Source organism: Juglans microcarpa x Juglans regia, chromosome 5S (assembly GCF_004785595.1).
Source record: "Juglans microcarpa x Juglans regia isolate MS1-56 chromosome 5S, Jm3101_v1.0, whole genome shotgun sequence".
NCBI classification, from domain to species: Eukaryota; Viridiplantae; Streptophyta; class Magnoliopsida; order Fagales; family Juglandaceae; genus Juglans; species Juglans microcarpa x Juglans regia.
The window spans coordinates 9025365-9050744 of record NC_054603.1 but is presented as its reverse complement, the minus strand read 5'-3'; the positions used below and the strand labels follow the sequence as shown (position 1 = coordinate 9050744).

The following is a 25380-nucleotide window of genomic DNA, read 5'->3' as shown; positions in this document are numbered from 1 at the left end:
TGGTGGAAGAGAAGGTAGAGATGCCACCTAAACATCAATTGAAGATCCATTCTTAGCGATGAATCAGAATTCTTAATGTTGTAGAGAATGAGACTTGAGGACTTGAGAACAAGACCAATACCATTTTTATCAAAAACATGTACAACTAAAAATAATAAGATTTAGGATGAAGAACTAATTCAAAATAAAATACTCCAGGCCGTGGTGGATGTGCGGCCGTGGCTGGAAACTAGAGAAGAAGCTTCGACTGCTTCATAGTGTCAATGCAGCCTGGTCAACTCTTCAACTCTCTTGCAAAGCTCCTCAACTGAAACATTCAATGCCTTTGAGATATCATCCATCTTACCACGATTGAGATCAAGGAACGACTCAATCAGATCTCCATCTAAGAAATTTCTGGCATCTACTGTCTTCTTCTCATTGTTAAATGACCTCCACTGCTCGTGGCTCAACCCCCCAACACCCTTTATCACCTTCCTCAAGTTTGATTGAAGCTTCTCTAAAAAGAGGTACTGCTCATGAGGTAGTGAAGCGATGACTCCAATTACACCGTTGACAGTACCAAAAATGACAGTTGGGATCTGACCCACATCAGAATCTGGCAAACGCATGACAAGGGAACCATGCCGGAACCGATTGACAAATTCTCCAAGGTGATACTCGCCAACTACCTCAAGACGACCCCGTTCTTCATCAGTAGCACCTTCGCTATTTTTCCGGACAGTGAAAAGATTGAAGTTATTTTCAGCACCAAGATAAATGTCATCATCAAGAATCTCTACAGCTGACATCCAATTTGCATTGTAGTCACGGGCTCGCTCTTCAATGGCACCTTCTTCATGCTGATAACAAAAAAGTTTTTGTCAATCGGCAAGAAAACATGTAGCTATAAGAATCCTGCTAAAAACTGAATTTCCAGCCAAGAGGACCCAAACAAAATCACTTTTTTGAAAATCCAAATGGGAGCCTTTTGTTGTTGGAGCAGAAAAACAGCAGATGTGCATCGCTTAGACTACACCTTCTACCCTATATCTACGAGGGGAGGAGGTGCTATTAGCCCGACCTCATTGGCTGCTGTACTTGACGGTAATTTATATGTTAGCAAAATATTGAAGGCTAATTACTGACCTTATAGATTAACAAGGAGATTGACTTCATCAGATCACCAACAACAATGAAATCTCCACGAGTTTGTACATAGAGTGCAAGTATGTGTCCATGATGTCCACATTCAGATTGTAGCTCATGAGAACCATCATCCCGAAGCATCCATTTGTACAACTGGATTTTTTGATTAATAGCAGCTAGCAGTTTGCCATTAAAGGCATTCAAAGAGTAAACAGACCCCTTAGTTTCCTTCTCAGCAATAAGCTGTAGCTTCCCATCTTCAACTAAGAAAACAAGTATTCGGCCCTAAAATTTTTATGTAGAAATAAAAAAAATTGGAATAATATCAGCATATTTATTTTACATTTGAGCCAAAAACGAAATAAAAGACCAAAAGTGAAAACATTACCTTGGTTGGTTCATTCTCTTCTGGCAATACATAAGCAGTGGCAACACAGTAGTATACATTATTATCATCGGAGAAAGAGCAACTAAGGATGGAGCAACCATACTCCAAAGTGTCAAGTGGGTAAGTAGATATGAACTCAAAGGTCTGGTCATCCAACAGCCGGATGAAATGCATTTCAGAATCTTCTGGACTGGACTGGTTATACTTCACACTGCAAATGGCAAATGTCCTGGACTGCTCCTGATGACAGATACGGCGTGCATGCTCCCCAAGTGGGATAGAGCGGATGTGAAGCTTCTGGATATCATCAATGGTGCCAATAGTAAGTTCACCTTCTTTTGCAATTGCAAGGCTGTTGACAAATCAACAAGAAAGAAAAATTGGTTCATTAGAAAACAGATATATTATCATCCCCTCTATTCCGGTGAAATTTGGTCAACAGAAATATGTAAATTGTACACAGGAGACATCATATATTTACATATATTAACCAAAACTATCATATATTGCCCTGGTAACTTAGAATCGGAGAAGAGAGCAAATACCTGTCTGGGAAAGCAGCAGAGTTGAAAGGGCACATATGGCTAACTTCTTTCAGATTTACATTACTGTAAAGTAGCTTTTTGTTGCTACTATAAATAACAGTTGGCCTATCTGATGCAGCAAACACGTGTGTAGTATTCTTGGATGAGAAAGTACGAAGAGTAATAGGCTGGGTCCCAAGAGAGACTTTTTTCCTATCTGTTAGCTCACCGGTGCTAGTGTTCAAAAGAAAATTCAATAGATGCCCATCTCCAAGGGCACATAGCAAATAAGATATCTGAAAGAAAGAAGCAGCAGACTCACTTAAAAAGTCTATAAACTAGAGAAGTGCTACACACATTTTTCCACATTAAAAAGAACATGGCAAATCTGTAAAATCCAAACCATCACAAAAGATTAATTAGGATTGGCGAACTCTTATTCCCCTCACTGTTCAAATGTATGTCATGAGGGGTACAATAAGAAATCATAATTACAAACAAAATAATTAACTTGAAAAAACTGAGTTAAGTAAGAATGAAAGGAAAGAAATCTCATGCATGTGCATACCCCTTCAAAGGCACAGAGAAGAACGGACCGAGGTATAATTTCTCCGCCCAAGAGTTCCTTTGTGATAAGATTCAGGTCAGGAAGTGAAAATATCCTTACACTTATATCCGTCCACATCCCAACAGCAGCGAGCTGGCTATAGTTGGGATTCTCACCGATGGGATTTATGTCAAGGCATGAGATCTCATACTCCAACTGACCATGTTTTACTTCTGTCAATATACCATCTCCAATTTCTAGATAAGCTAAATGGCCGCAACCGGTTGCCAATAAAACCTGTCAGGAGTGCACTGCTTAAATTGTCAATTCATTCATTTCATAAACACCACACTAGATGTTAAGAACAATAGTCTGAACAAAGTGAAAGTGTGTGCTCTTCTTTTTGCAATGTTTTATCAAGTGAACTTGCTTAGAAAAGAAGAACATTATTAAGCAGCGAACCAATTCAAGCACTAATGTATTTATTGTTATTAGATGCATTACAATAAATAGATTATAGGAAGATCAGATCATTAAATTATTTTTGAGTAAAGGAAAGAGAGGAGAGGGGCTCCATAATGCCTCCACCCCAGCTCCAACGGGTGCAAAATAACCTGGGTGGCATTAGCAGTGGCAACATTAATCGAATAGCCAGAAGGAGCATTCCACTCATGCCGCAGCTCTCTAGATGTAGAACTGACCAGTCTCACAGAGCTTGAGGTGACCTGTAAAGATGATTGATCAGCCAGCATATACTAAACACAAAACTATCAACAAATTAACCATCTCCAGATCTCATTCCACAAAGGCAGTTATTAATTCTTTCTTGAGAACATGAATGAATGAATGTTCGTCTTCTTTTTCTTTTCTTGATTTTTTTTTATAAGTAACATAATTTCTCTTCTTGAATTTCTTCATTTTGTATTTCCTTTTTTTAAAAGAATGTACCAACTACTACACATCAACCAATTCCATCACTTCAGTAGATGAAGTAACGTTGAATGACGACTGATGTTTTGAACAATACAATGGATTTGCCGTGCCAACACTTTCAATGATGGACTTTTTTTCTCTTAAGTTTGAAATCTGGATAACCTTTTAACTCAATCTCATAAATCAAATTATTAATCTAAGTTTCATAGATTATTAATCCGCAAGTGCACCTTGGGTGCCTAGAAATTGTTACACCCAAGGTCCGAACCTTAGACTTGGAAGTAGCATACCACCACGACCAAGGCTCTCAATACTTGAGCCAACCCCTAGGGATTAATAGACAAAAAGATTGGAGAGGCACATAAATATTCGACTCCACAAAAGCTCTAGAAAGGGCTGCACTGGCTTACTTTTTAGCTGATACTCCAAATCTTATAAAAAATACTTAACACCCATACGTAATGCAAGACATTAATATTATAACTATAAAGCAACTGACTATTTCCATTCACCCATGACACTATCAAATAAGATCCAAAAAAAAAAAATTGCCTCAGGAAACTAAATTCACATAAAGAACAATCAACTAGTTTAGTTTTATCGTAAAAAAAAATATATATCAGAAATTTTAGACCATGAGAGAAGGTAGATTGATAAAGATAGAAAACATACTTGTACGAGTTGGTTGTGCACAGCATCATGGCAAAACAAAGTCTGCACTTGAGAGCAGAAGCCCTCTATCTCAGTTTCTTCCAACTCGTCCTCAAGATTCATTGCCAAAATTCGCGTCTCACTGATAAAGCTTACAACCAGGAATGTGTCAAATGGATCATCAGTAGAAGATCTTAATGACCACATTCCCTTAATACCTTGAAGTTCTACTGAAGCCTACACCATTTTATACGTATACATCCACAAATTAGACTCATACAAATACTCATAGAAATTGTGGAAAGGTGAATCATTAAATATGATATACCTGTTCATTGATGCCTATTCCATTTCGAACAATGCGAAGAGAACCATCTTTATAAGCTCCAGAGCAAGTTACAACCTGACCTTGGCCTTGCCTTTCTAGGTCCACAACACAAAAGTCAACAATTGGCCCCAAGTTGACGTATCGTTCTAGTACCTCCACGTATGAACCTTTTGCATCAGGCTGAAGATTTAACTTCACAAGCTGTGTACACACCAATATGGAGTGTAAGCATAGAATATCACAAATGATTTTAAAACATCAAATTAACCAAAAAATTGCCAAAACATTAAAAGAGTGTGTAGTTCTTTTTTCCCTAGAAGTAAAAGAAACATTAGAGTGTGAAATTGCATAATCCAAATTTCTTTAGGTTAAAGTTGGCATAAACCAAAGCAGATACGCAAAGAAGCCAAACAAGGTTTCAAATGCATCCTCACAAAAATTTGTCAGTCATTCTAAACATTCTAAAAAGAATCGGTTAACCTATTGGCTTTTCTTACAAGAGAGTTGAGAAAAAGAGTAGTTTTTAAAATTTGCAACCCTGAATTGCTTGAGCAAGCAACTAGGAACAGGTGGCAGCATCTGCCTTCCTAAAACATCTTCCTTAATGTCAAATGCCAACGCCTTCAATAAATGTAAAAGCCCCAATAACTCCTATTCTTCATACTACCGTGGCCACATCTGAGCTATTCTAGCTGTTTACCATGTATATAACATTGAACAATGTCTTGTCAGCCCCTAATAAAGACTGGATCTCAGAAAGAAGGTGGAAGATGTCACTTAGAAAGTCAAGATCATTAATGTCAAATGAACTTACGAAGAAATCTCTCAGAATACATATTTATAATATGAAGCATATATGCAATACCACACCTGTGAATCTCCATAGCTTGACCCAATATATACAAATGCATTATCAAGATATGATACAGTAGATGCAATTGAAGTTTCTCCCAAGAGCTCAATTTTGAGTCCAGTAACCCTACAAGGAAATGCAGATGAAACATTGAGAAGATTCCGGTGATCGCCAAAATCAATAATTCTAAACTAGGATTTCCTTAGGTTTTGTAATTAAGCAAGTTTTTTTTTTCCAGAGTATGTTGTTTAATCATTACACAAGAAAGAAGAACTTACTTTTCTTTCTCATGGGTTATAACAAGGAGGTGAAGTAGCCCAGCATGGTCGCCAAGTAAATACCTCGAACCATCAGCATCGACTCTTCCATAGGCTCTTGTGATGGACTTGTAGTGTGCACCAACGTGATTAGTAAGAAACATAGTATATCAATGAACAATTTTAACTAGAGAATCATTGAAATTTTATGAAAGCTAAGACCCAATAGCAGCAGGACTCTTATCCTACCGGTCTGATTGGGATTGCTTTGAATGCATTGGCACTGCAGTAGACAATTGTTTCCTCTCCAATGATAATGACGCCACAGAGAGGTGGAGGTACTGGTATTAGTAAATCAGCCCCATTGTCAAGATTGTTCTGGGACCAAGGACCCTCGACAAAATCTTTATCCTTAAGAGCAACCTCATACGTTTTAACATGGCGAGCATCTTTGTTATCCTGCAAAACTCAGAAAATGAAAGGATGCCATCGAATTTACTATGCTTGATGCACTGGCACTGTTAAAAATGATTAATTTTACATGAAGGCTATTTGCCCCAAAGGCCTGAGTAGCCATTCGAAACCTAGCCCTCCAGAATTGATTACTGACATTTGAAGTATTATTCACAAAATAAATAAATTGAGTAGTACATAGCTCTTGATGAACATGTGAAGGCAAAAAGAAAAATTGGGGAGGACCTGGTAGAGAACCACAACTGTGGGTTTTGAACAACCATAAAGAAACTTAATATCCAAAACTTGAAGCTCCTCCAGCCTGAAAACACATAAGGCCAAAAGATGTAATCACTCTCACTATTCCAATATACGAATAATAATAATAGAAACATAAACTGCAGGTACTATTATCTCATTGATAGAAGGAATTCTTTAAGAACGAATAAACTGAATGTAGATCAGCACATGAAATTTCTGTTTGCTTCGCATGCTGTTCATGAAAATTCAGAATAGGACCTTACAGTGAAGGAGGCCAAGATCTCTTCCATTATGGCTGAATAAGGTCAAACAGCAGATGAACCAGGCTTTTAGGAAGATTTTGGCAAGCATTTTAAAAGCCATGGGTTTCCAAGAGCTGGAATGCATGCACGGCAACCAAACCCAAACTTACCTAATCTCTTTCACAATTATATATGATATTTGAAATGTATATTGGATATGCATATTTTCTGCGATAGTTTGGTTAGGAAGTTGTTCACTTTAGTTATTTGAGTTATGTTAAGGAGACAGATGAATCTTCATTGTTAAGAAAAAAAATATATATTTTGACGGTTGTAGTTTATAGTTCAGTTTTTTTTGCTAATGCTACTTATCAAAAAAATGTATTAGCTAATGCTGTATGAATGAATCACGGGTCTTGTTTTGAGAAATATATCTTATAAAAGAGTCGCTGCTCTCTCCTCCGCCGAAGGAAAATTAAAAGTCAGTGATATATCAAGTTGCAGAAATGATAGATGTGTAAATATATAATACCAAAGGAACAGGTACATTGAACTTTTGGATATGATAAAAGGAAATGCCCACTGTAGATGTGATAAAAATAGCCAAACCAGGCATTGAACTTTTGGAATCCAATTTTTTAAAGAGACATCAGTTATTGTTTTTTATAGGTAGCGTATTTTTTTTAACAAGTAAAGAGACATCAACTAATGCATTCTCTTTAAAATAAAAAGGTACAACTTTATAATCCCAATGGGTGGCATAGTGGTCTTGGGGTGAGCCACATAAACCAGACGTCTTGAGTTCAAAATTCTGCATTCACTCTCTTGGAGCCATTGGACTGGGGGAATTTCTCCTTAAATTACCCGAGGTGCACTTAAGGAAAATCCTTGCCAAGGGCCTACGCATTATCAGGATTAGTCAGGACTTTGTCCCGAACACCCAGAGTACAAGACAACCTTCTTTAAAAACTCAAATAATTATTATAGCAATTCAAACCTTCAACTTTTTTCTTTAAAAAAAAAGGTCGTATTAGAAAAGTTCTCGAGTCTTTCCAAATTGGACGATATTTTGGGACATTTTGAAATGTAATCCTGGACAAACAATAAGGCCTCATTTGGATGTTGAGATCAGATGAAAAATTTGTGAATATTAGTGAAATTGTTTGTGAATTAAGATGTGTTATTGGATTTCAATAAAGGAGAGAGAAAAAGTTGAATAAAAATATTATGAAGTTAAATTATTGTTATAATATAATTTTTTAATATTAATTTTGTTTTGGGATTTGAAAAAATTAAATTGTTTTTTGTATTTTGTTTGGAAGTTTAGGAAAGTTATAATGATTAGGTAATGATTAGATGAAAAAGTTGAAGATTTTAAATTGAAAAGTGTTTGTGTATAAGTGATGTTTGGGAAAGAAATGGGATGTCATGGGATGGGACGGGATAGGTTGAGATAGCTATCCAAAATAGGCCTAAGTGACGGGGGGGAAGTATTTAATACATTGTGCACCCACTAATTCTTCACTAGTATAATCGACCAAATTAGGTGAGGTTTGTATTCGCAAGTCATTTCAAGTCATCTCAACTCATCTCACTACTATTTACTACTATTCATCAACTTTAACTCACAAATCTCACTACTATTCACAACCCATCTCACTACTATTCACAATCCATCTCAACTCATCTTCGAATCCAAACGACACCTTAGTCAGATTAATTGGTCTCTCTGGAACCTTTGAAGGTACGCAAGGTTAGGGATTGATCAAGAGAACAGTAAAAACATACCTAATGTTAAATGCTTCTTTGAGCTGCCCTTTGTTATCAAACGGAATGACCTGAGAAACAATGAAGTATGAACGTAAAAAAATTTTAATGTAATAGCAAAGATTAAATTCTGCTCAAATGTAAATTAGAATAATATTAGGTATAGACATTGCAAGTAATTTTATCAAATACCTTGAACAATCCATCATATAAATGGAGTCCAATTAGTCTGCAATCTGGATCAATTATGCCAATCTGAAGAAAAACAAGAAATGTTTTTTGTAAGTTGAACTTTATGAATGAACAAATAAGTTGATGCTGAGTACAGAGAGCGTAATACAGAAAAAAAAATGAGATGAATAAGAATAAGAACAAGAACAAGAGAGAAGTTAGTTGCAATGAAATTCGCTTAAATTTTCAGTAAAAACTATAACATGTTATGAATGTCCATCCCAAGGAAAATCAACTTATTTAAGCCATTCTTTAAACCCAGCAAACGAAAACATGAAGAGATTGAACTGAACTGAGAATAAAATAAATACCTGCCCATTGTCTGTAGGACGACCAATACGGTCTGAAACATCCCCCATTGCTCTAAATGACAGGCAGAAATTTGTTAGTGAAAATGTAATAAAACTCATCAATGAATTACAATGGTTTCATAGAGCCATGAAAGTTTCTCAACCTTTTTTTTATATATAAGAACTGTGCGTATTTCCTGATCAAGAGTTTTCATCTGGTGCTAACGATTTATCATGTAAAACAGTAGTAATTTTCATTAAAGTAAAAGGCAAAACCTATTTAAAGTAGTACTTTAAGTGTTAAAAGAAACGCTATTGCATCCCAAGAAAAGGAAGGGAGCACTAAAAGCGATTCAGTAAAAATAACAAACAGTTTTCTTTCCTTCTTTTCCGTTTTTTGTTTTGGGAGTAAGGGGAAGGTCGAGTTGTACAAAACCATTCTTTTCTCTTGCTTGGAGCAGAGATTTCGCATTTGCATGACTAAATATATCAGGCAATCATAAATTACAAACATATCCAGCAGTTAAACAATTCCTGGAGGCATTATGCCTCGTGACACAGATGTACAGAAAGTACTGTGCTGTCCAACAGTTTTACTTTTATCTTTCATTAATTATGGACTTTTGCAACCCATACTCGAATTGAAGATATTTTCTTTTGATATTGAATTGACAATATATTTTTAATCTTAATGCACAGTTTTTGCACTCATTCCCTTTAATCTAAATGCAACTAAGATACTTTCATTTGGGAAATATTGCATCGCAGTAATCCAGCCTTGTCCTCCATAAAGGATTGTGAACCAATAACATGGTAGTCCAGTAAATTTCCACCCTTATTTGTAGGGTAGAGGTGTGAATCAACTACATGAATCCTGGAACTGCAATTGGAATTCACAAGCCAGCTCCAATTTTTCGACATATTATTCAAGAAAGAGAAAAAAGTTCTTGTTGGAAATGCAAATGGAATTCACAACCCCGCTCCTATTTCTCGACATATTATTCAAGAAAGAGAAAAAAGGGTTCATGTAAGGTCTGAACGCTCCGCTGGGTCACAAGAGCTTAGAACCCACTAAAGAAAAATATCCATAACTTCTGGAAGAAAAGAGAATGATTTTAAAAAGGCATAAAACATATGAGTGCATGTGTGTATATCCTTCTTTCAAACCAGTGACAACTTAAGGGAGAATATCACAAGCCAGAAGGGCATCTCTTAACACGAAAAGGGAATTATAACTGCAAAAAGCTAACCTGTCCAATAAAATATTTCGCAAATATAGTAGTCCCACATAATAATTACTGAAAAGGATCCCAATATAAAGCTTTATACCCAACATAAGTATGTGCCAACAGATCACTGGTTAGAACTTAAATTGTTCACTGCTAGTGCTAGTTACAACTCTAACTAGTAAATCTTTATTTTGTTTATATAGAAAAATCCATGTTAAACAGTCACCATACTCACTAAGTGACCCCATTCTACACAAGTATTTTTGCCCTGTAAAACACAAAAACATCACAAAATAATGACTCAACTGTCCACGATTAATGATTGTGTCCTATAACATAAATGATGCAATACTTATCAAAAAACAAAAACATAAATGATGCAAAAACTATGTTTACCATTTGAAAAAATGCCTTGATGAACTCCACCAATACCAGATATCAATAAAAAAAATAAATAAGTAATAACTTGGTTATTGAAGCTTGAACCTGGTAATAAGCTCGGATGTCTCGGAATCCCATTGAAGAACACAGAATTTGTATCTTTCCGTTGCAATAAATAGAAAATCCTGCGCCTCACCCTGTTTGAAACAACTGGTATGAATGTAGGCAAAGATAGATATGCAAATCATAAAAGAACCATGCAAGTTATTAAATAAAAGAAATTAATAATGATACTCACATGAGGGCGAAAAAGTTCAAGTGTTGCGATTCTCCCATATATCGGCACATCCAACATAGGCTGCACAGGAGAAAATTACTAACCTTACAAGAAAAAAAAATGATAGCAGACACAAAGGCTGAAAACCGGATGAAGATTAAAGTTGGACATGAAGTTTTTCTTGAAAATATAATCAAACTATCCAAAGATGCTTTTCACTTTGATTGATCGACATTTAATGTGTTTTTTGTAATAAAAAATTATATTAAAAATGTAAAAGACATAGCCCAAGTACACAAGTAGCATACAAGATAAACACTTGATTAGAAATAGGAGAAAAGACAACTAAATCATGCAAACTCGGCCCATTACAATCTATAGAAGACACTTAGACGAACAAAGTACAAAGAACAAATCATGCAAACTCAGCCCATTACAAAGTACTTGATTATAATAACATTTGTATGTTATTATAAACTTTGGGAACATTTTTCTCTCTCCTCACCTATTTTCTCTCCGTACACTTTTTCACCTTATTGATTTTAAGACCTTTGAGGTAGTAAGGAAAGAAAGATGGGTGCATATTACTGAGAGGGGCTGGAAGTGGGTGAAGAACCTTCGCTTGGAGTTAGCCACGGCATGGTGGTTCACAAAAAGCATTGGAGGATTGCTTGAAGTTAGGGAGAAAGGAATTTTATTCAGCCCACAGAGAAGGTGACAAGGGCTTCATAGCTTAGAGATGTTCTAATAATACACATACACAAGGGGTGTTCATGACTCTAGTAGAATACAAACAGGGGGGCTGGCGCAACTGCATATTCATTCCCGAAGGTATAGAGGGGAAGGGGTGGAGGAAAATGGTGAAGGTTTTGAAGGAGGAGGGCGGAGAAGGCAGTTATGTTGGGTCGGCATCAATGAAGATGGTAGCGACGACGACAGCTCAACCTTCGTCGCAATCGTACAAGAAGGCTCTACAGAAACCCAAACTAATGCCTGTTGCTAGCCCTGGCATGCATGAGGGGGCAATGGCAGAGGTGGAGCATAAAGGGGGCAATGGCAGGGGAATTGTTTGCCCAAAAAAGGAAGAAGTACTTCAAGCGCTAGCAGAGATGCAGGCTCAAGTGGTAGAGTTGCAAAGGTAGATGTTTGGCCTAATTCGGTATATAGAGGAGGATAAAGAAGAGGGGATGAAACAGTGCAGTGTGGAGGGCAGAGGGCAGGGATCAAAACGGGGCGTTGAGGTTTTAAATTCAGCTTGGGTGGGCTTGGGTCAAGGTCATGGGCCCATTGGAGGGGTGTTTAAGGGGAAGGGAGTTGGGCTTGTGGGAGGCCCGGGCGTGGTGGAAAACCCGAATCGGGTTTGAAAGCCTAAGAGCCGAAACGCAGATATCGGCGTATCAAGAGGCACGAGAGGGTTTCGCACGACGGCGCCAACGCACACGACAAAGCCACCACTTGCACAGAAAGTTTAGGGAGTCATCTGGTGGCGCGTCGAAGCAAGTGTCGTCGCCAAAGAAAGAAGAAGGAGAAACTAGCAATACCACAGACTCTGTGGTGGCTTTGCAAGCGCTAGAAATGGAATGGGGAAATTTTGGGGAGTAATTTAGGAAGTGAAGGTAGGGACAATGCCGGTGAAATAGCACAAGCCGTAGATCACACCGGTGTGTTTTGGGTAGTCACAAAATGCTGGGCAGACACAGAACATGCCGATGGAGGGTGAGAAATGGTGTACTACTGAAGATATGAGAGCACCAGAGAGTGTGAAGGAGAAAGACCAAGGGGAGGTGGAAGGTGAAGGCTCTTTAATCCTGTTCAATTTTGAACCCGAGGTTGAAGAGCCTGCAGGGGAGGATCCCTCTCCGATAAGAATTATGCATCCTTTATCTACAGACTGGGTTATGCAAAGGGTGGAGGAATTACAGAGTTGTGTGGGGATTTCGCATGTGGAATATGCAAATCAGTTTAGGGCACTGCTAATAGCCATTGACGCAGGCCATTATCAACACGGAGCAAGGCCAAAAAGAAACAGGGAACTACAACGGCTAGATTGGTCTATTAATTATGACAGTAAGGAGGGGAGCGCAAGTCATAGTAGTAGTAAAGGGAGGGCTGGAATGGTTGATAAATAAACCCAAAAATTCTGATATGGAATGTAAGGGGGTTAAATGAGATTAACAAACGCCTCCGAATAAGATCTTTATTAAGGCAATGAGAGATGGACATCATTTGTTTGCAAGAAAAAAAGTTGAAGCTTATTACAAGAAGAACCATAAGGAGTATTTGGAGTTGTCAGGATGTAGGATGGTCATACTTACCTTCGCAGGGAGCTTCGGGTGGTATATTGGTTATGTGGGACAAGGGGGTGGTGGAGAATATTGAAGAATTTGTGGGAGAATACTCGGTGGGGTGTTCTTTTAAACATTTTGTACATGGTTATGTATGGGCCTTTGTTGGGGTGTGTGGACGTAACTTAGATTGCGAAAGACGTTTGCTTTGGGATGAGCTGGCTGGTTTATGTTCTTGGTGGGAGGTTCCTTGGTGCATTGGTGGAGACTTTAATGTGACTAGGTTTCCTAATGAAAGATCAAGGGAGGAGTGACATAATCATGCAATGGTGGAATTTTCTAATCTAATATCTGAGCTAGAACTTATGGACCTTCCTCTTATGAGAGGTGATTATACGTGGTCTAATAACCAAGCTTGGTCAAGGCTGGGCACATTCCTCATATCTCCCTCATGGGAAACGCAATTTCCAGATTTATGTCAGAAAATACTTCCTCAGGTATGTTCTGATCACTTTCCCATAATGTTAGACTGTGGAGGAATTCCAGGGGGAGAAGGCCTTTTAAATTTGAGAATATTGTTACGGGAAATGTTTTTCCTCCATATCTAGATTGTATATAGCAGATAATTAGCCTGTAAATAAGATTGGAAATACTTACCTTGTATAGCTTTTAGGCGCTAGAATTCTGGCAATCAATATGTAAATCTTTTCTATATAATGAAAGCAAACCCTATGGAAAGGGCATTCAGACCAATTTGACATGGTACCGGAGACCCCACTCTGATATTCATCTCTGTGGTCTTAATCCTTCGTGAGCGACCGGAAGGATTTTTTTTTCCCTGTGTTTCGGCAAGTTCCATCTTGCTCTTTGTGTCGATCCTTTCTGTGGTGAACCACGTTGTGGGTTTACTGTTCTATGGTAGTCAACCTCCTCTGTGGTGGTGTTCGACGTTTTCTGTGGTGGTGTTCGACACTTTCTGTGGTGGTTGTGTGGTGTTCAACCTTCTCTTGGTGGCAGTTGTTCTGGTTCTAGGCTGTCTTTTCTCTCTCAGTGATCGCTTTGTGGTGGCTGGGTAGTTGTGGGCACGTCAGCCACCATTGTTGGGTGCTAGGCAAGTATCGATCTGCCAAGTCTTTGTGCTGGGCTGTTTACCGTTTCTTTTACTCTTTCGTGGGCCTACTTATTATGTCCGTGGACTTTTCTCTTATTTGTCTTGCGTGTTTGGGCCTCTTTTTCATTCAGAATTGGAACTGAATTGATTTGGGGTTGCTGTTATTTTTTTAATTGCTTGGGCTGATTTGTTTTTTTTAGTGGGCTTTCATCATGTCTATTGAAAATACTGTTGTACGATTTACTGGAAAGAATTTTTCTACGTGGGCATTTCAATTTAAAATGTTCTTGAAAGGAAAAGAATTATCCAATCATATTGATAGTTCTGTTCAAGTTCCCATTGATGAAAAAGAATTTGCCCAATGGGAGGTCAAGGATGCTAAGGTGATCTCCTATCTATTGGGGATGATTGAGCCATATCTTGTCATCAATCTTCGTTGTTTTACTACAGCTCAGGCTATGTGGGACTACCTGCATCGTATCTATCACCAAGACCACATTTGACCATTGAGCAATTTTATTCTGGTTTTGTTAATCTTTGAAACGAGTATTCTGCTATTGTTCATGCTAAGATTCCCACCGCGGCACTTGCGGATCTTCAAGCGGTTCATGCTGAGAGTCAACGCGATTAATTTTTTATGAAGCTTCGACCTGAATTTGAGTCTGTTAAAGCCGGTTTATTGAACCGTAATCCGGTTCCTTCCTTGGATATTTGCTTGAGAGATTTATTGCGTGAAGAACAACGGTTATCCACTCAAATGGGTATGACTTCTGAGAAGGTATTTTCTGTGAATGTAGCCTATGCAGCACAAAGGAGAGGGAGGAATAAGTTGCAGTGTTTCAGTTGCAAGGAGTTCGGTCATATTGCTCACAACTGTCCGAAGAAAGTTTGTAACTACTGCAAAGAGGGTCATATCATCAAAGACTGTCGAGTGCGGCCTCAGAATCGCCAATCTCAAGCCTTTCAAGCTGCTGTTCAGCCCTCGTCTTCTTCTGCGCCCCCCATTGTAAGCTCTGATTCATCTATTCTCACACCTACCATGGTCCAACAGATGATTGTGTCTGCTTTTACGGCTTTAGGCCTGCAAAGTAAGGATCCTAACTCCACTTCTTCTTGGATTGTACGACAGGTCTCCATGGTGTTCGTAAGTATGGAGGCACGCAGACTATTCAAATTGCTGATGGTAGTACACTTCCTATTACTGATGTTGGTACTTTGGGCTCTTCATTTCGAAATGTTTTTGTCTCTCCTGGATTATCTACCAATTTGATTTCTGTTGGACAATTGGTGGATAATAAATGTGATGTTCACTTCTCTCGTGGTGGTTGTCTTGTGCAGGATCAGGTGTCGGAGACGGTGATCGCGAAGGGGCCTAAAGTGGGACATCTATTTCCTTTACAGTTTTCTATTCCTAATGTTATTTCTTTTGCTTGTACGGCTACTACCAATAATAATGAAGTCTGGCATAAGAAATTGGGTCATCCTAATTCTATTGTCTTGACTCATCTTTTAAAACATGATTTTTTGGGCAATAAAGATTCATTTTCTTCTTCTCATGTATCTTTTGATTGTGCTACTTTTCGTCTTGGTAAAAGTAAAACTTTACCTTTTCCTACGCATGGCAGTCGTGCTTCTCATTACTTTGAGATTATGCATACTGATGTTTGAGGTGTTAGTCCTATTATTTCTCATAGTCAATATCGCTATTTTTTTACGCTTATCAATGATTATAGTTGATTTACTTGGATCTATTTTCTTCATTCTAAAGTTGATGTGTTTTCCATTTTTCAAAAATTTGTTGCGCTTGTCAAGACACAGTTCAGTACTTGTATCAAAATCTTACACTCTGACTCAGGGGGGAATATATGTCTCATTCCTTTCAAACTTATCTTCATCAAAAATGAATCATCTTCCAGCGTTCTTGTCCTTATACCCCTCAACAAAATGGAGTCGTTGAGCATAAGAATCGTCATCTCTTAGATGTTCGTACTTTATTGATTGATTCTTCTGTACCTTCTAAGTTCTGGGTAGAAGCTTTATCTACTGCTGTTTATTTGATCAATCGTTTGCCTACTACCACTCTAAATTACGATTCTCCCTATTTTCGATTATTTGGCTTATCTCCTGAGTATCAATCCTTTCATACTTTTGGGTGTGTTTGTTTTGTTCATCTGCTACCTGTTGATCGTCACAAGCTTGCTGCACAGTCTGTCACATGTACTTTTATGGGATATAGCCCTACTCAAAAAAGATTTGTTTGTTATGATGCTCATGCAAACAAATTCTGAATCTCCCAGAATGAATATTTCTTTCAGTCTCAAGTTGTTTCTGATTCTCCTATTACTCTTCTACCAGTTTTTGATGATGTGTCTTCTTCTATTGAGCGATTTAAACCAAGTTTAGTGTATCATAGACGTCCTCCTTCAACGCCTCTTCCAGACACTGCTCCGTCATTTGATTCTGCGGTTCCTACACCTCGGCGCTCCACCTGGGTTATACATCCACCAGATAGGTATGGTTTTCCTCATACTTCGCTTCCTACCACTCTCGACATTGTTTCTGTTCCTCACTCTTATACTCAAGCAGACACCCAAGCATGTTGGCAGCAGGCCATGCAAGAAGAAATCCAAGCTCTTCAAGACAATCACACTTAGGATCTTGTGACTTGTCCCTCTGGTGTCAAACCTATTGGTTGTGAATGGGTATACTCAGTCAAGTTTCGGTCTGATGGCTCACTGGACAAATATAAGGCCTATCTCATGGCACTTGGGAACCGACAGGAGTATGGTATTGATTATGAAGAGACATTTGCACCTGTTGCCAAAATTACTACTGTAGGACTATCTTGGCCCTTGCTGCGTCGCATGGGTGGTCTCTCCGACAGATGGACGTGAAGAATACTTTTCTACATGAGGATTTGAAAGAAGAATCTATATGTCTCCACCTCCCAACATGTTTGCTACACCTTCCTCAGAGGTTTGTCGGCTACGCCGATCCTTGTATGGACTGAAACAGGCTCCACGTGCATGGTTTAATAAATTTCACTCTACTCTACTTGCTTTTCACTTTACTCAAAGTCAGTTTGATTCATCTCTATTTCTTTGCAAGACTTCTGCAACAATTGTATTGCTTCTAGTATATGTTGACGACATTGTGATTACTGGCTCTAATACTGAGTTAATTAAGCAATTACAACAGCATCTCAAGGCTTCTTTTCACATGAAAGATCTTGGTCCCCTGCAGTACTTTCTTGGCCTTGAGGTGCAGATTACTCCGACTGGTACATTGTTACACCAGCACAAATACACAGAAAGTGATTTCATTGGCTGGTCTCCAATTGGGATAATTTCGTTCTTACTCCCTTGGAGGTAAATCTTAAGCTTCGTCAGGAGGAAGGCAAGCTTCTATCAGATCCATCCTTGTATCGGCAACTCGTTGGGAGTTTGAACTACTTGACGATTACTCGTCCTGACATTTCTTTTGTTGTGCAGCAGGTCAGTCAATTTATGCAGGCTCCCAGACATCTTCACTTAGCTGTTGTCCGCCGCATTATCCGATATCTGAAAGGCACCTCTACACGCGGGTTGTTCTTTCCTAAGGAATCTTCCTTACAGTTGGTGGGGGGTATAGTGATGCTGATTGGGCCGAATATGTGGATATTCGTCGCTCTGTTACTAGCTGGTGCATGTTTTTAGGCAATGCACTCATTTCTTCGAAGAGAAAGAAACAAGACAGAGTTTCCAAGTCCTCCACTAAGTCTAAGTATCGTGCTATGTCTTCTGCATGCTCTGAGATCACATGGCTTCGTGGGTTATTGGGTGAACTTGGTTTTCCTCAGCTTCATTCCACTCCTATTCATGCTGATAATACCAGTGCTATTCAGATTGCCGCTAATCCTGTCTTCCATGAGCATACGAAACATATCGAAGTCGATTGTCATTCCATACATGAATCCTTTGACAAACATGTGATTACTCTTCCTCACATTTCAACTGAACATCAAACTGCAGACATATTCACCAAAACTCTTTCTCGGCACCAGCATCAGTTCTTAGTTGACAAATTGATGCTTCTTGATCTACCAGCATCAATTTGAGAGGGGATGTTATGGGATTTGATTTGTACTATTTTAGGAATGTTTTTCCTCCATATCTAGATTGTATATAGCAGATAATTAGCCTGTAAATAAGATTGGAAATACTTACCTTGTATAGCTTTTAGGCGCTAGAATTTTGGCAATCAATATGTAAATATTTTCTATATAATGAAAGTAAACCCTATGGAAAGGGCATTCAAACCAATTTGACAAATATGTGGTTAAAGATCGAGGGGTTTGTGGAATTGGTTAGGCAATGGTGGAATTCATATCAACTAGAGGGCACTCCAAGCAAGATATTGGCTGGAAAATTGAAAGCTTTGAGAGTGGATTTAAAGACATGGAATGAACAGACTTTTGGAAATGTAATATTACAAAAAAAAAATCTCCTACAAGAATTACAAAGCTTGAAGGGTGTTGAAGATGAAAATGAACGCAAATGTCAAGTAGTATCCGAGTTAGAAAAATTGATATTAAAGGAGGAGACCTCGTGGAGGCAAAAATCAAGAGCATTATGGCTTAAGGAGGGGGATAGATGTACAAAGTTCTTTCATCGAGTTGCAAACTCACACAGGAGGTTTAATGCCATAGAGTCCATGAATACAGATGGAGGTATATCCTCAAATCAAGCCGTAATTAAAGATCACGTTACTGTACATTTCGAACTATTGTTGACAGAACCTTATGAATGGATGCCAAAAGTGGATGGTTTAGTTTTTGAGGCCATTGATCAAAACAACATGACTTAGTTGGAGAGACCATTTGAAGAGGAAGAAGTACGACTAGTCGTCAAAAAAAATGAACAAGGACAAAGCGCCGGGGAAAGATGAAAGGGGTGGATGATGCACATTGTGTGTCGACGGCTCACTTCTCAGTTTTGATAAATGGTGATCTGGTGGGCTTCTTTAATAGTTCTAGGGGACTATGACAAGGCGATCCACTTTCACCACTCTTATTTGTTCTCGTGATGGAGGCACTTAGTAGGATGGTGTCAGCAGCTGTAGAGGGGGGATTTTTTTCAGAATTTTCAGGGGGGCTTCTAACCATGGCTCCATCACTATTTCTCATCTTTTGTTTGCAAATGATACATTGCTGTTTTGTGAGGATAATGCAGGTCATATTCAACCTTTAAAGGCTATCTTACTCTGTTTTAAGCGGTATCCGGGTTAAAGATCAATCTTACTAAAACGGAGATGGTTGCGGTGGGTGCGGTGAGAAATCTTAGTGGGTTGGCCAGCTTACTGGGATGTGTGGTTTCCTCATTACCGTTGAAGTATCTTGGTCTCCCGTTGGGTGAAACTTTCAAAGCCAAAACAATTTGGGAGGACGTGTTAAAGAAATTAGAGCGTAGGCTGGCCGGGTGGAAAAGGTTATACTTATCGAAAGGGGGGAAGATCACACTAATCAAGAGCACGCTATCTAACCTTCCTTCCCGGCAAGCATTGCATCCAGAATTGAGAAACTCCAACATGAGTTTTTGTGGAGTGGACTAGGGGATGAGTTTAAATTTCACTTAGTTAGATGGGATAAAGTGTGTACTCCTTTGAGCGTTGGTGGGTTGGGGGTTCGTAATGTTAGATCCTTTAATAAGGCTCTATTAGGAAAATGGTTGTGGCGTTATAATCATGAGAGGGAAGCCTCATGGAAAAGGGTAATTGATGTGAAGTATGGGTGTGCAATGGGGGGTTGGTGTTCTAATGAGGGGAGGGGGGCTTATGGTGTTGGGTTGTGGAAGCACATAAGGCAAGGATGGAGGGCCTTCTCAAGTAATACTAGGCTGTGTTTGGGGGAGGGCAGTAGAATCTGTTTTTGGAATGATGTGTGGATGGGGGATATGGCTCTTAAAAATGCTTATCCTAACATTTTCAGAATTGCAAGAGAAAGTAAGCTATGGTGGCTGAAGTGAGGGTGGTTAGACAAGGCTCACAGGAGTGGAACATTAATCTCACTAGGGAGGCACAAGATTGGGAAGTGAGTTATATGGTGGATTTTTTCAGCTTACTATATAACATCACTGTAGCAGTTCCAGTCAAAGACACAATGGAATGGAGGCCTTCCAAGAAAGGGAAATTTTCAGTACGCACTTTCTATGACATTATTACAGCTCAAGATAGGCCCTATTTTCCTTGGAAGAACATATGGAGGAGTAAAGCACATCTCAAGGCTGCGTTCTTCATTTGGACAGCAACTTTAGGGAAGATACTAACCATGGCCAACCTAAGAAGGTAGGGCTGTAATCGAGCTAAGCCGAGCCGGTCTTTGGCTTGCCGAGCTCGACTCGACTCAAAATACTCAAGCTCGAGCTTGAGCCCAAGCTCGAGATTTTTTTTTACTCTTTGTTCGAGCTCAACTCGATAAGCTAAACTCTCAACTCGAGCTCGTCCCACAAACGAGTTCGAGTCGAGCCGAGCCGAGCTCGAGCTCGAATTGTTTATTTTTTGAATAAAATTTAATAATTAATAAATTAAATATAAAAATCCAATATTGAATTAATACAACTAGCAAATAGAACCTCTTTTAAATTATAAAATTTTCAAAAATTTATAAATAATTAATATCTATAATTATAAAAGTGGTATGCTTATATATATATATATATGTATATGTACATAGGTATATGTATATATTTATCAATATATGAATGAGTTTTAATCGAGTCAAGCTAACGAGTCGACTCGAGCATAAACGAGCGGACTTTAACGAGTTTTAGCCGAATTTTGTCGAGTATGTGTCATTTACAAATCGAGCTGGTATCTGCTTTCACGAACGAGCTTTTTTTTTTCACGAGTCAAGTTCGATTCGAGTTTAACCGAGCGAGTACCAAGCGGGCTATCGAACAGACTAGTTTATTTACAACCCTATAAGAAGGTGTGGACTCATAATTACATACTGGCGTTGTATGTGCAGAAATAGTGAAAAATGGTAGATCATTTACTCTTACATTGTGATTTTGCAAGAGACATATGGACTTACTTTTTCAGCAGATTGGGAGTAGCATGGATCATGCCAAGAACGGTGGTGGAACTACTAGTTAGCTGGAGAGGGATCACAGGGACACCACAGATTGCAGCAGTGTGGAAGATGGCTCCTATTTATATTTTCTGGTGTATTTGGAGTGAAAGGAATGATAGATTCTTTGAGGATCATGAACACTCCTCGAAGGAGTTTAGGAGCTTTTTTTGGAAGACTTTATTTATGTGGGCCATTACTTTAGAGTTAAATGGTCTCGGCGTCTATGATTTCCTTGTAACAATTTCTAGTTCTTAATTTGATGTACTCATATGTATACCTCCGGTGTACCTGGGCTATGCCTTCTTTATCAATACAATTGCTTCTCACTCATCAAAAAAAAAAAAATTACTAGAAAAGAAAGTTCAAAGCTCCTCCAATAACCGCTCACAAAAAGCTAACTGTCGTGAGATGTTATCCATATATAAAGGGAGTTTAGGACTTTTTTCAACTCTACCATTGAAGCTTCCCAATCTTCAAAAGTTTGTGCACTCTGCTTCTCCAAATACACCACATCAAACATAAAGGAGCCGGCCTCTGCACCACCAAAAGATTCCCATGCCCATAACCCAATCAACAGCAAACCACTCCAAACAAACACAAATAAGTTGTCATCCACACAATGAAGACGAAGATGATCAACATATTCCACATTCTTCTTACACATACAACAAGACAGATTTGCCATTATGATGTTCCACTTCCTCAGGTTATCTAACATCAATATTTGTCCCTAACCCACTTTCCACACACACACAAAAATTCACTCTTGGAGCCTTCGCTCTCCAAATGCTCTTTCAAGAAAATGGGAACCCTTGGGTAATGTCAAAACCTTATAGTATGACTTCACATCAAACTTACGATTCTTGTATGGGATCCAACAAAAAGTATCCACACCTCTTTGTCTACTTAAAAATTATACATCTCAATAAAGAAGAAAAGGAATCCACCTCCCTATCTTAAACAACTCTAGTTATAAGAATATACCATTGAATAGTTCCTTTTCTATCACTTTTTCCTGTCTTAGTTGTCTGTCATCGCCCAAATCATTTAAACAAAAATAAATTTAGATGCAGAGATGCTTCACAGTGAAATTATACTTCAAACCCATAATAGCATAAGTATCCAATAGTTCAGGATTTTTAATTAAAGACAACATTCACTAAACTGATGGAGAATGAAATAATATCTCAACAATCATGATGATGAAACCCTATTTCACAAAATATAGTCTAACAAGATTCAGTGTCAGCTGATCAATCAGAAGCCAAAAGAACAATATAGAGAAAGTAGAGAGAGAAATAATCGCATACAATCTCTAACAGTCTTAACTCCTTAGGGAGAGAGAGAGAGAGAGAGGCTAAAATAAAATGTAGGGAAAAAAAAAGGAAACATAAAGAGGATATTGATGTACCTGCAAGCCCTGAGCAGTAAGCAAATGAATTTCGATTCGAGTGCATTTCCTGAAAATAATATGAACTGTGAGTAAGCCCCGTATTATGGGTGAATGTAAAAAATAAACACTACTTATTGGGACATAAATACAAGAGAAAAACATGAGTAGAAACACAAAGCATGATAAGATTTATTTTATGATGTGAAGCCTCTCCAAGACAGGACCCTTCCTACCCACCCATGGGAAGTAAAACCCGGGTACATGATCCACCTGCTGAACTGTGTATCAAGTAACCCAAGGGCACTCCTAACTTAGAATTGAATCCAGGATATCCGAGTCTAATGCCATCCCAAACCCGCCCTTCTTTTAAAAAGTAATTGAATATTTAATTAAAACAAACAGAGGGCACAACCTCTTTTATACGTCTTCTATAATTGGGTTATACCAATTCCACTCTTGGAAGGGATCCAAAGAGACCTCCAAGACATAATCTTGTGTGGTACAAAAGATTGAAAAATTAGGTGAAGGAATCAACCTCCCAACTATACGAGGATTTGAAAAAGGTAATATTCCACTAAGCGGCATCATTGGAGATCTCAACACATTAACCACTGGGGTCTATTGCATACTGGCTATAGTAAATACCCCAGGTAAAGCTTCCTTGAGGGCCCTGTTTCCACACCATAATTCATGTCAGAATTTCCACATAGAGCCATCACTCACCACAAGTCTGGTATGAAAAGAGAGAATCCCCCAACCTCTTCTGATGATTCTACAACCCCACCCCACAGGGTCCATGAGCTTCACTAAAACACCACTCAGCCCAAGCACAACCAAATTTGGAATCCACAACGGCTTTCCAACAAGACCTCCATTGTATGTTGGTAACACCAACGCCACCTTGGCCCTGTTTACAAGGTAAAATTTGAACTCTTCACCTAGCCTACTCCATAGAAAGTCCCGTTGCATCTTCTCTACTCTATTGGCCACATAAGTGGGAAGCGGAAACACTGATGAAATATGTAGGCAATTGGAAAAGGTACTCTTGATCAAGTCCTACCAAACTCATCTTTTAACCACTAAGGTGCACCGTAACTAGTAAGAGTATGATAAAATTTACTCCAACGGAGGAAAATACACATTTCCATATTTATCCCCAATAAAATTTTAGAGCGATCGAGCGTATACGCGTAAAATGATCGATCATACACAGAGTGCCCTACTAGTTGAATACAGCCAGCAATTACTTTGTCTCGTGGACAAAAATTGGCATTTTTTTACTATCGAGAGAGATCCTGAATACCCCCATCACATCATGGTTCAAAGCCAGAAGTTTTACAGACACGGCTACAAAAATATATGCTTATATATTTTCGCAGAAATTGCTAAAAGAAAAGGCATAATATAAACAATCACTCGTTAATCTTGTAAAAAAATTTGATACATTTGAACCGAATACATGAATTACTTAATGAAACTGAAGGCGAAAACCCTAATCAGGAAGAGCAAAATCCAAATACGAATGACAGAAAAACTTCGATAGACAGAGAGAGAGGGGAAAGCATACGCTATAATGAGGTTGAGCTCCTGCGGGCTGGTGAAATTGCCGACGCACGAGTGGGTCACGTTGGTGGGCTTGTGAGCCGTGACGACGTAGTTCCAGATACTCATCCCCTGTCTCTTTCTCTGTCTCTGTCGCTCTGCTCGGCGGGGGAGCCCTAACTCTTGCTCTCTGTCTCTGTCGCTCGCTCGCTCTGTGGGCTTGGTTCTGCTCCTTCAAGACCACTCTATTCCGTCTCTCGTCCTCTTCTGCAAAAATATGGCTCAAAAAGGTATGACGCGCGTACAAATTGAAAATGTCACACGTATCACCGATAAAATTGTTGCGGCGAAAAAAAAAAAAAAAAAAAAACGAGTATTAAAGGCGCGGTCAGTGGCAGCTTTAAAAAATCACTTAAAAAAATTACTTTCATATTTTCATATTTGAAGGAGCCAAGTGGGCTATGCAAATTTTCGAAAATTTGGATTCTCTCTGACTTCAGTTTTGATTTCGACTCTAAAATCGGAGTAGTCAAAAATCATAGTCGGGATCGAAGTAGCTCCAAATTAATTGTTGGAGGAGTTGGAGCTCCAAATTCCGATTCTAACTCTAACATTTTTAAAACAAATCTAAATATATTTGGATTTAAAAAAATTATTAAACGACGTTGTTCTAACGCCATTCAACTTTAAGTGGAACGGTGTCGTTTGATTACATGGGAGGTTCAAAACGCAGGATCTCCTTCCTTTCTTCCTTCTTCCTTCTCCTTTCTCTGAACCTCTCGGATCTCTATATCTCGTCGCCTCATTCCCACTTTGTTGCCCTAGCCCGTCGTTGCTCTTATTGCCTCTGTAGTGCGCAACAGGATTCCAAGCTTCAGCCTCTATTCAGCTTCAGTCTTTGGTAAGAGTACCCGATTACAAGCTTTATGTATTCTTTTTTTTTTCATGTTGTTAGGTTGCCTAGAATTAGTTTGTTTTGGAATTAATTGTTGTGATTCTTGTGAAGTTGTGTTGTAGTAAGGAAATGTAGCAAAAATTGAATATGGTTGATGGCAACTAATTGTGCAAACCAGTATGCATGCAATGTGTTTGATAAAATGTGTAAGAGATGCTATAATATTTGAAACAATAATATTTGTTATAATTATTTGTACCAATTTAAGGTATACATATAATAATGCTGTCCCAATGTATATATTAT

At 38.6% G+C, this 25380-nt stretch overlaps 2 protein-coding genes and 1 long non-coding RNA gene across 4 annotated transcripts; 2 read left to right on the top strand and 1 right to left on the bottom strand.

Moving 5' to 3' along the window:
* Window positions 1-24460, bottom strand: LOC121268307 (DNA damage-binding protein 1). Of its 2 annotated transcripts, XM_041172521.1 has the most exons (19): window positions 24205-24460; window positions 22656-22704; window positions 10762-10821; window positions 10569-10660; window positions 8875-8926; window positions 8525-8587; window positions 8354-8403; window positions 6309-6384; window positions 5859-6068; window positions 5631-5737; window positions 5370-5478; window positions 4500-4700; window positions 4193-4408; window positions 3202-3312; window positions 2609-2884; window positions 2062-2336; window positions 1517-1868; window positions 1129-1413; window positions 1-842 (listed from the first exon to the last, which is right to left on the bottom strand). In XM_041172521.1, exons 1-19 carry the CDS (start codon window positions 24306-24308, stop codon window positions 261-263), a joined length of 3270 nt encoding a protein of 1089 aa, XP_041028455.1. In that variant the 5' UTR covers window positions 24309-24460; the 3' UTR covers window positions 1-260. The 2 variants fall into 2 exon arrangements, with proteins under 2 accessions (XP_041028455.1, XP_041028456.1); XM_041172522.1 differs by lacking the exons at window positions 8354-8403; window positions 8525-8587; window positions 8875-8926; ... (2 more) ...; window positions 22656-22704; window positions 24205-24460 and adding an exon at window positions 6582-7760.
* LOC121268310 lies at window positions 7947-8341 on the top strand. Its single transcript, XR_005941143.1, has 2 exons — window positions 7947-8111; window positions 8277-8341. It is a non-coding gene; the product is annotated as an uncharacterized LOC121268310 (long non-coding RNA).
* On the top strand, window positions 14640-15520 carry LOC121268308. Its single transcript, XM_041172523.1, has 2 exons — window positions 14640-15224; window positions 15475-15520. Exons 1-2 carry the CDS (start codon window positions 14774-14776, stop codon window positions 15510-15512), a joined length of 489 nt encoding a protein of 162 aa, XP_041028457.1. The 5' UTR covers window positions 14640-14773; the 3' UTR covers window positions 15513-15520.
* Window positions 24461-25380: the final 920 nt, after the last annotated feature.

What these genes read in the sequence shown, in the direction of transcription:
- LOC121268307 (XM_041172521.1), bottom strand. Translation starts at nt 24,308, where the DNA reads ATGAGTATCTGGAACTACGTCGTCACGGCTCACAAGCCCACCAACGTG. An exon ending in TTACTGCTCAGGGCTTGCAG is followed by an intron (nt 10,822 to 22,655) that starts GTACATCAATAT and finishes TCTCCTGTGCAG; the next exon opens with CCTATGTTGGATGTGCCGAT. An exon ending in GTCCTACAGACAATGGGCAG is followed by an intron (nt 8,588 to 8,874) that starts GTATTTATTTTA and finishes GTTTTTCTTCAG; the next exon opens with ATTGGCATAATTGATCCAGA.
- LOC121268308 (XM_041172523.1), top strand. Translation starts at nt 14,774, where the DNA reads ATGAAGCTTCGACCTGAATTTGAGTCTGTTAAAGCCGGTTTATTGAAC. An exon ending in TACGGCTTTAGGCCTGCAAA is followed by an intron (nt 15,225 to 15,474) that starts GTAAGGATCCTA and finishes TGTCTTGTGCAG; the next exon opens with GATCAGGTGTCGGAGACGGT.